This window comes from Triticum aestivum, chromosome 6D (assembly GCF_018294505.1).
Source record: "Triticum aestivum cultivar Chinese Spring chromosome 6D, IWGSC CS RefSeq v2.1, whole genome shotgun sequence".
NCBI classification, from domain to species: Eukaryota; Viridiplantae; Streptophyta; class Magnoliopsida; order Poales; family Poaceae; genus Triticum; species Triticum aestivum.
In genome coordinates, this window is record NC_057811.1 from 434,358,077 (window position 1) to 434,369,176 (window position 11,100).

Here is an 11,100-nt window from a genome sequence, read left to right on the forward strand (position 1 = left end):
TCCCGGTCTTACATTGGTGCCCGCATTTTTCTGGATTTATTTTAGGCCTTTCAACGATGTGCGTTCAGTGGGAGTACACGTCCCCGTTGACTACGAAGATGTCTGTAGCGAATTCGCCAATCTCAAGATGATGTGCCGCTCATTCTCTCAAAGGAGCTCATAGGAATAGGTTTTGCGTGCTTCCATAGGGGTGAGTGTATGTGAGCGACTTCTATTATACTGTCCTAAAAAAACCACCTCCGTCTCAAAATGTAACATGTTTTTTTGACACCAGGGAGTATTTCCCATGCCTAATCCCTCCATAAAACCCCAATGCAAACTCCTCATGTAATCAACATGATTGGAGCTTCCACCTTCAGAGGCTCACAATTTGGCATCTGGAGACTGACTGCATTGCGTTGCCTGCCAGTGTATCAATGCCCCTATCTCAATATCATGTCTGGGTACCAAGCTGACATGAATTGCGAGTTCGTAAAATACAACCACTGTTTCTGTACCTAGAACCAAAGCTCTGACGAGGCTCATTGAACTGTGCACGCCCAGGCGAGCAATAACAAGCCAACAACCGTGTATGTGTGTGCGCGCGCTGAACTGCTGAACTTCTGGTATCACTGAAAATCGGGACCATCAAGTAGGACGATATCTGTCTACCGTATACGCACAGGTGAAGCGGTGGTACGATACCACATGGTGTGGCGCATACAACTTTACCCTCTCAAAAATTCTACCCCCGTTCCTACATATAAGTCTTTTTAGAAATTCCACTGCGGACTACATACGAAGTAAAATGAGTGAATCTACACTCTAAAACATGTCTATATACATCCGTATGTCGTCCGTAGTGAAATCTCTAAAAAGACCTATATTTAGGAACTGAGGGAGTAGATTTCATGCAATAAACCCCCAGAAACGCAGCACTTTTGATGAGGCAGATTGCTTCCCATTTCTTTTGCAGTTAGATCCATCTCCCAATGCTTAATATATGTGGTGCCCCATAGTGATGAATGGAGCAAAAGCAGGCAGAATTAGGAATCCAATTAGCAGTCGTAAAAGAATGCACACCCGTCGTCTAACCATGGCACCTAAGCTCACATCAGGACATGAATTTGAGTTCGTAAAATCCTGCAACCTACGCTCTGACGAGCATGATTGAACTGTGCAGGCACAGGTGAGTAGTAATAAGCCAACAACCCTGCGCACTGAACTGAACTTCCGATATCGCTGCAAATTGGGGCCAACCGGGACCAACAAATAGTACTATACCTGGCTACCGTCTATGTACAGGTGAAACAGCGGTACCACATGGTATGGTGCATACAACTCAACAACCCCATGAAGTCGCAGCACACATTTCCTAAAAACATTTGAAGTCACAGCACACATTCACTAGCTGAAACAGCCCGGTTAACAGTCACGAGGGGGCGCACACTCGTCATCTAGCCACGGCTTTTCCTTTTCCTTTTTATTCCTTTTTCTTGGTCTCTAAGATCTAATTAAATGGATCAGTTTGATCATTGTAATATGGAGTGGCATTCTATTATTTCATTTCATCAGTTACACGCAGAACCCAATGCCCTCCATTTTAGTTCAACCAGGGGCCGATTCAGGTTAGCGCAAAACTAGTGATGTTACAAGCAAGTGATTTTACAAATTTGCAGAGAAACCAGGCCTTCGGCAAACTAAGATTTTCTTTCGACAGCCAAGATCCTGGGATACCTCATGAGGCCCGCTTAACCTGATTCACCACCAAAACTATGAGAAAAAAGTAAAATGTAGCTGGGCAAAGAAAAACAGGAAACCATGCCCCCTGCAAAACACGACTCACTTGCCTGAGGTTGCAGTAATTTTGCACTTTGTGAACATGAATCTCTAGCATATTTTTGTTGCTCCATTCTTGCAAAACAATCTGAACACCAAATTTGTATTCACTGTGCTTTGTAATTGCCTTCAGCAGTTGCCATAAGACATTTTCAGATTGATTATGTCCTGTGGTTTAAAATAGCCTAGTGAAGCTATTGTGTAATTACAATAACCAAGGATCAAATGGGAGAACTAAGTGGCAACAAACCTGGCAAAAATGTCTTGGAAGGAACAGAAAGTAAGGGACAGTTAAACTCAGCAACATTGACGGTCCAAAGATGTAGCCGTTTATAAGATGCATCCAGATCTCATTGGATGTGTATTATGACGGCTGTAGAACTGAATTTGGTTGACGGCTGTGATCTTGGAAACTACCAGCTCAAATGATTGCCATCTGGGACAGATTTGGAATTTTGAATACACATCTGATCATATGTCATCTTCATCTTGTAACAGTATCTCATAGATATCAGTGCGAATGAACAATTCCTTGCCATGCATAACTTCCTGGAGATCTGATAACTCTTTCATAGTCAGAACTGAGCTCAATTTTTGGAACCCATCAAGCCATAATCGTTTAGACCTGCGAAAGAGTGTTAGATCTGAGATGCCAAACACAATCATCCATAACAACAAAATTAAACCACCAAAATTCTAAGCCCAAGAGGTAATAATAATAAAATATACAGTTTAAATAGTGGCTGCTAAGATAAATATGAGAAATACACATGGAATAAAAACCACTTACGTATTCACATGAGAAAGCAAAGAAAAGAAAGCAGAAGCTGCTAATATTTCATAAACTATCAAATTTTGTGACATCGCCAACCAAACTTGGAAACACTGTTTGTCTAAGATGCGCTTTGTTTAGAATACATGCTCATTATTCTTACATATTGATATACAAGGGATTGAGTGGATAGCAATAAGTAAAATGACATCATTAAGCTCTGATATCCATGTTTATGTGACTCACATACCATGGGCAAGCATGTATAGCTCTGAAGAACACACGTCGTGCCGCAGAAGTATTACAGGCTATCTCTGCCTCATAAGCTAGATAACAGCGCCACAACAGAACAGACTTCTGTAACTTATCATCAGCTAGAGCTCTCTCAAACAGACTGTGGATTCTATTGTAAGATCCTGCTTTACTCCATTCAAAGGACAAAGCGAACAGCAAGGCAACTATGGAAGGGTCCCTGTTGAAAAAATAATCAGTCAATAGAAAGCAGCACGGCCATCTACAGTCATACATGCACACAACAAAATTGCATGAAGACAATAAAAGCTCGTTTATATTATTTCCATCTTTAAACACCATATATGAGTACAGACAAAAAAATATGATAGAGGATCCACATTAAAGGAGAACTAGACGGGCATATCCTTTAGAAGTTATATTCATATCACACTATACTAGATATACAACACAGAGTGTTTTCATGGAAACAAAGCACCCTTACCTTTGACTGCATTTGTCAAGTGTAAGACGCAGATTGTTGGGAACACTGTAAAGACAGCTCAGAGTTAACATGGATGCATATGATTTTGGATTGTATGGATATGTTTGTACTCCTTTCAATATGCTCGGCCAAACCCTTGAGAGACTCAACTGGTTCAGATTCTTCTGAAGCAGTTTGATGTAATACATCCACAACTCTTCAAATTCCAAGGTATGGCTCTCTGAAAAAATCAAGTTCACATAATAAGAGAATGCTTTGTTGAATGCAAATTTGACAAAAAAATAATTATAATTATAAGCATGCAGAAAAATACTTAAGACTTTATCCGATTCAAAATAACAGCAGAACAACAAATGCAGAGGTTAAACATAAAGGTAAGTTCAACAGTAAAATACAACAAGGTGATTTTAACTTCTAGTGAAAACTGAAAAAGACCCTTGAGAACAGTCAAAAGGATGCATCCATCTTGACCCTTGAGAGCAGTCAAAAATAGGCTGTTACGTCGGGTATAACAACAGTATAATTTGTTTATGCAAGATAAATGAATAAATAAAATATCTTATAGCTTAGACAAATACATCTAATATAATTTAGTACTCCCTCCAACCCATATTACTTGTCTTAGATTTGTCTAGAAACGGATGTATCTAACACTACCATATTACTTGTCTTAGATTTGTCTAGATACGGATGTATCTAGATACGGATGTATCTAAGATTTGTTTAGATACAGATGTATCTAGACACGTTTTAGTGTTAGATACATCCGTATCTAGACAAATCTAAGACAATTAATATGGATCGGAGGGAGTAGTAAATAACAATTGATAACAAAAGTGAAATTGCACTAACAGAACCCTAAAGATAAGTGCATATTTCGTTGCCAATACTCAATAGTTAACAAGGGAGGATAGCCAATATACATCAGCAGAAGGAATAGAAATTAGTATGCATGACATAGGACCAAGGTGGCAGTTATTAAGTTGTTGCTTCAGCAGCAGTTTCGACCAACAGTAACTGACATTGACAAATAGAGGTGGCAAGCAAAAGAATAACAAGAATAATTGCCATTTTGTAAATGATAGAATGATAAAGTAAAGCCACTTCACACAGGAGCAGAAAAACATAATGGTTTGAAACGATATCATCCATATAGATCCAGAACAAAAAAAGAGAGGATGAAGAACCTGAAAATGGACAGGCCTCCTCTATCACTTCAAGACCAGAAGAATAACCAGAAGTCATACTCTCGAACAAGGAAGCACAGCAAATCAGAGCAACTGATTCTTCTTTCAAACAACCACTTGCAAATGCAGACCGCAGGCTTCTAATCTGCTCCTTAAATCCTTGACGAGCCCTTAATACCAGCGGGCGTGATATAGGACCGCCAAAAGAAGAATACTTGATATTGCTACCCAAGCAGGAAAGAATGTATATTGCACGATGTGCCGAGTCAGAATTGTTTCTTGAAGTAGATATTGATATTTCCATCTCAGCATACCAAAAATAAAGAATAGGAACCTTCCTGACGAGATCCTGTCAACAACAGCAACAACCAGAAGAACCTTAACAACAGAAAGCCGGTCTCTTAGTTCTTACTACATCCGAAGTCATCACGAAACGCATGCAATAAAACTCTAAAAGCTTGGCCACAAATAAGTATTTAAAAGTTTCACATGGAAATGATCGCATAAGGATGATTGTGTCATAACTTATTTCCAAATCGTTATTTTCTAATATAATTGCTGACTAACATACAATTAGAAAAAATATTGGGCAAACTTGTACATGGGAGATAATGTCAATGTCTAAAGGCATCTATTTTAGACTGGAGATGGTAGCATGCATTCGAGAGGCAGATCTATGTTTATGCACACACCAAAGATGCTAGAACAACAGCATTATGCATTATACAACTAATATCAGTAGCGACTAATACTGATTGGAATGAATAGATATTAAAGCTTCCATAAAATATATTCGTTTTATGGTTCTATAATACCTGTGTAGCTCCTTCTGTAGATAACAGTGCCATGTCAAATATCTTCCTTGCTTGGTCAATGTTCCCATGCCTAGCCTCAATTCGGCCATATATACCACAAAGCAGAAGATCCTGACCACAAGAAAGGTCATGGTTTACATTTCTTCTAACAATACGCAATACTCCAAGTTACATATGATAAGACTGATAACTGATACAAGTAACTCATACATAAAAACGAAACATAGACACGGAGAATTCTCAGAAGAACACCACTTAAAACAAGATAATGGATGGAGCATTAACTTGGTTAATGCAAAATATGAGTAACCGCTATTGAACTGAGGACTTCTGCTATATTTACGGATTGCCTTGGCTTAATTTTGGTTCCATAACTGCATGGTGTGTTTAGTTTGCTAACTGATGCAGATTACGCTGAGTGATATCACTCGGCAAAACTGTATCGTGTGAACTAGGTGGCTACTGGCTAGAAATACATGAGCATACTTCTTTGTGGTTTATTGCACAACTAGCTAGTTGCTTATAACTTTTATGCCCCACGAAAAATTTATGTGAAAACAAAGAAAAAGGAAAGAGGATAAAGCATACCTGTCTGTCTTTCTTCAGCAGGTTTTTGGCCAAAGCCCGCGATGCATTAGCTGGAGTAGACAAAGTGTTCTCTTGTGCCGTATACATTTGGGTGGTAACAAGGACAGCTTCCTCCAAGATATGATTACGAGGGAATATATCAAGGGAAAGCAATATTGCATTTTTTAGAAATTTCACCAGGCCAGGTCTTTGAGAAAGATCATGCATACTTCCTAATAAAGACTCCAAACTACAATGACTTGAATTTTGTGTCTTGTTTGCAAGGTCAGATATAGCGATAAGATCTTCCGAAATATCATTTGAAATCATCTCAAGGCTCATAATTCTATCAAGCCAACTTGAACTGTTGCTGGATGTCCTGGAATTTAAGAACATTGATTAAAACTGAAGGATGAGTCCTGGAATTTAGGAATATACTGTAGTTAACACCAAAAGCTAATTATACAAAAAATATAGAAATCAAAATAACAACCGCAACCAACTTTCCATCGTGCAACCCAGTGCACAACTTCTCAGTAGGTTTTCAGGATGAACAAGTTGGTGTAAGTTCTGTATAACCAGGATAAATTTCAAATCCCCCAGCTGTCGACTCAGAATCCACTCTAGGATGCTGAAATGTTCGTGATGAATTAAACTAAAAGACTAACATGCTACATGACCAAAATAATGAGGAAACCCAGCTGGGTAGCTGCAGGTATAGCCATACATCTCATAATTCCCATTATATGGTAACAGATTTGATCAAATTGTACTATCCAGTTTTCTTGTCAGGCTTAGTTATAAGGAGTTGCACACTGAGCAACAAAAATTGAAACAAGTTACAAGGCAATAAAAATATACTACTCCCACTGGTCCAAATTAATTGACGCCGCTCTAGTACAACTTTACTAGAGCTGCGACAATTAATTTGGATCGGAGGGAGTATTTAGTTCTGTTCACATGAGGAGGATGACCAAAGCTTAACAGGATAGAAGTGCAAGAATTTACCATCTAGAAATTTTGCCACCATAGAAATCAATAAATTGGCATATCAAGGAAAAACGAGCCTCTTCTGACGATAAAGAGAACAGAAACTCAGTTACATCCTCAAACAAGATTACTCTGGAAAGCTGATCATTGACTTCTCCAGATGAGGCATCATTAGAATGATTTGGTCCTACTCCTGGAAATAGCATCCCAGTGTTAGAATTGAGTTACCTAAACAAATCTCAAAGTCACTTCTCAATCTTACCAACAAAGGGGGAAAGGGAAGTACCAGAATTTTCACGAAGGGGCATCCATTGTTCATTCTCCCTTGACAGCTCCATTGTGGACCATCTATTCCATGTTTTTGCATCCTTAACTTCGCTACTGTACTCAGTCTCTACATCAATGCCGAGCTTTTTTAGTAAAGATTCAACATCATCTTGTGCAGGTGTGTCCTCAGTATCAGGGTCTTCTGGATCAATTCCATCAGCAGCTAATTCTTCTATTGATTGGTTAGACACATCATTTGTTTCAGCATTTGCTACAGATGGATTAAACCAACCACTCCAGCCTCCCCCTTCAGGCTCTTGAGGATTTTCTTGCATAACCATGTTTTGTCGACTCTCCTCATCCTTTGCTAACCATGTAGACCATCCAAGAGCCCCATCTTCTCCAATTCTGGCACCACCACTATTCCAGAAGTGCTCAAAGAGTCTTTGCTTACTGCTTGTGGACAGGGAAAGGGGAGGCGAGAATAGGCTAAACTCAATTTGAGCTTGAAATAACCCAGTTGCTAATTCTCGATGTCCTGTTTGCCATTCAAACCGGCAAAGATTCACAAATATATCCACTAAACCAAGTTCAACCTGAACTAAGGAAGGATGTGCTTTGAGATCAGCATTTTCACAATCCTGTGGAAAATTCCAGAACAAAACATTTTAATGACTATAGCAAATTCATGCAAAGAGAGGGAGAGAAGGGAGAACAGTTATGCTGAAATATGTTCAATGAGACACTAAACCTGCCTACATAGCTTTGTGCAAGCTGCAGATAGAGCCTGTACTGCATATGAGTAAGACTTCCGTGTATCAGATACTTTGAATCTGGAGAATTCCCCTTGGCACAGAAGTAGATACTGTTTCCACAACTTACAACTGTCAGGGTGTTCCATAAGTATTTTCTCCCATTTACCAAAGAGACTCTCAGAGCTATCCCTCTCACCATATGACTTCAGAAGGCAAAGCAACAATTCCTCGTTATCTGGATTGAGCTCCACAGCCTTCTCCAATATACTAATTTTTCTTTCAGTTGTTTGAAAACGTGCTGCTTTTTGTGGCTGACTACTGGCAACTTTGTCCTGCAATGCAGAAGCAGAGGAAATCAATTCACTAGATTTCTTAACAACTATAAGGTGGAAGGGGGAAAGGTTAGCTGAAGTAAAACTCTAGTCAACAGTTTCATAGCTTAAGATTCTGTTAGTGACTTAACTGTATGCTGTAAAAAAAATCAACTGTGCACTACGCAATGTGATAGCCTGGTGAAAGAAATATTCTTCTAAAACTGTGATACCTGAAACTGAGCGAAGGCCAACCAGATTTTTTCATCATGAGGACATTCTCGTGTCATCTTATTGAATTCTTTTGTCCTCCGAAGTATTTCATCTTCCCAAGATTCCTCAAGCTCCTGTTGCACGGTTGTGCTTTTCACAGCAAGGGATGATGTCTCTACAGGGATAAAATCTTCAGGGAGAATTGCAATCATATCACTTTTCAAAACTTTCAGGTGCTTGAAACCCTTGTTTCTTTCTAAAACGGCATGTTTTGCTGAAAAGTAACGCCCTCCCACTTTTACTTTGTTATCCAGTCCATCCAAATCTGAATCTAGATCCATCTGCGATGAAGCATGTCCATAATTATAGAAACGTCGATTAAGCCCACGTGTCTCCAGTGTGTTTTGAGGCTTGTAACGTGCAATGTCCATTCTGCATATTACCATGTGGTGTTAGACTTGATTAGAACAAAATCAGTTACCTGAATAAGTTCGGCTTACAGAATGAAGTCTCTGCAGCAGGTAAAAACTGGAAAACTTCAACATGTTATTAAGCATTGATATTCTGAACAAAGTGACTACATTTAACTTTTCCAGCTTGATGATATACTAATTCCATGTATTGTTTACATTGTTACCATTGACAATATCAGCCGAATTGCTCCCCTGTGCAAGCTTCCATTGGCACATATATTGTTTATACGTTAATTTTGATGTAGCAGCCCAAGTTTGGATGCATCTACTTGAAGAAGAAATTGTTGAAAGAACAGAAAACAAATACTTCCTCCGTCCGGAATTAGTTGACGGTCAAACGGATGTATCTAGAGCGTCAACTAATTCCGGATGGAGGGAGTACTAACTAACGTCTAACAAAGGGTCGGGTGTATCATTTGGATAGCAGCTACAGGCCCGCCTAAGCCTATGTTGTTCTCTGACATTGTACACAAGTAAAATACTGAACTGGCAATCACAAGACACCACAGAATACTAAGCTACATAATGTTGCAGTTGATAAAAAAAATCTTCACAGTAACCGCGTAGATATATTCTACAATGTTTTGAAACAGACTGATATTAGTAACTTCCAGATGTGCAGCAAGTCCTAGAAGATAAATGACTAACTAGACAATAACAGAGAGTTGAGCTTTAGGTATAAAAAAACTGACAGAATATAAGAATTTCCTGTTTAACAAACTGATCTGATTATTCTAAAAATAAAATTGTTCCAACCCAGCTTCTAAGTCAGCATGGGATTAAACATGTGAAACTATAAGTATCTACACTGGGTTTAAAGCTTAAACTATCAGTCCATGTCCATCACTATCATTAACTCCACCTCACGATTTTTTGCAACTTAATTCCAAACTGCGCAGTTAGCGCTCTGGAAATTTCAAATACACGAGTTTAACCATATAGTTTATGCATCTAGGAAATCAAACTTGGTGCTAATAACTTTGATAAGACGCTAAACATAAGCAACTGTACACAACCTCTTACACAGGCCTTTGGCATGTGATCTACCACACCTGCATCCAATTGCAAAAATGAACAGACACTCTAATCGTTTCCTACTAGAACAAAATCGGTGAAATGTAGCTTTGACACCAATAAATTCACATGTGAAAGCATAAACAGTCTGCCCAGCATATTTCAGTACGACATAAGCATGAATTTAACACAACAGCTTCGCTATGCAACAACCCGTACATAAACATAAGCAAATACTGACCTGTAGATTGATCCAAATGCCAAGTTATCCTGGTCGCCCTTGGCGTCGACGTAGTAATCCTTGACCAGCTTGGTCTCCGACCCAGCCCAGGCACGAACCCCCGGCTTCCGCGAAGAGGCGCCCCCCTCATACCGCTCCTGGTCCCTCCTCCGCTTCCTCCTCTTCCTGTCGTCCCGCCTCGACCCCCTCTCCTCGTCGGACGGCGAGGACGGCAGCAGGTTGTACTTCGCGGGAGCAGGCTTCGGGGCCGCCTCCTCCTCGTCCGAAGAGGGGCTCAGCGGCGGGAGGGACGAGGAGGCAGTGGGTGGGATGTTGAGGGAGGAGGCGTCGAAGGAGAAGCTAGGGTTCGGGAGACACTGGGAAACCTCGGTGGGGGCAGAGAGCGGGAAGAGGGGGAAGAGAGAGGAGGAGTTGGAGGGCTCGTGCCCTCCTCCAGCGGCGGTGGCGGTGGTGGTCGGCGGCGAACGCTCCGGCGATGGCTCCATGACGGCGTTGCGAGAACCGAGATTACTGTTGGGCGAAGGAAAGCAAGAAAGTTCTGGCCGCTGACGAGGTGGAGCCCGCGGTCGGGTCGGGAATTGTCGGGCCAACCAAAACATGGCCTTGAGAAGTTGAGAGTTCTTTTCTTTTCATCATGAAGCGGCCCAATTCATACTGTATTTTGTAGTAAGAGGAGTTAGGGCTTATTTTTCACGCGAGGACTAGTTAATTCTCAAAAAAAAAAAAACGCGAGGACTAGTTCTCAAGCAAAAATATTCACGCGAGGACTATATCTCGCATAAGCGGGCGCATTCTTCCATCTCGTCGAAGCTTTCCTCACATAATGTAGCAACTGGGCCCGCCCGTTTTCGCCTGATTTTTTCACTGGGTTCATTTGATCAAGTAATTTCACTGGTCTTCCAAAAAAATGGTGAGTTCGTTGATTCACTCACATCCTTTTT

The 11,100-nt window shown here is 40.4% G+C and overlaps 1 protein-coding gene across 1 annotated transcript; it reads right to left on the minus strand.

The window, feature by feature from the left end:
• Nucleotides 1-1,511: 1,511 nt before the first annotated feature.
• On the minus strand, nucleotides 1,512-10,744 carry LOC123145640 (nuclear exosome regulator NRDE2). The gene is made up of 13 exons (XM_044565105.1): nucleotides 10,160-10,744; nucleotides 8,452-8,863; nucleotides 7,904-8,239; nucleotides 7,172-7,793; nucleotides 6,904-7,078; nucleotides 5,917-6,274; nucleotides 5,329-5,439; nucleotides 4,514-4,862; nucleotides 3,327-3,546; nucleotides 2,841-3,062; nucleotides 2,069-2,443; nucleotides 1,826-1,986; nucleotides 1,512-1,735 (listed from the first exon to the last, which is right to left on the minus strand). The coding sequence occupies exons 1-11, from the start codon at nucleotides 10,642-10,644 to the stop codon at nucleotides 2,290-2,292; spliced, it is 3,444 nt and encodes a 1,147-aa protein (XP_044421040.1). The 5' UTR covers nucleotides 10,645-10,744; the 3' UTR covers nucleotides 1,512-1,735; nucleotides 1,826-1,986; nucleotides 2,069-2,289.
• Between the last annotated feature and the right edge of the window lie 356 nt (nucleotides 10,745-11,100).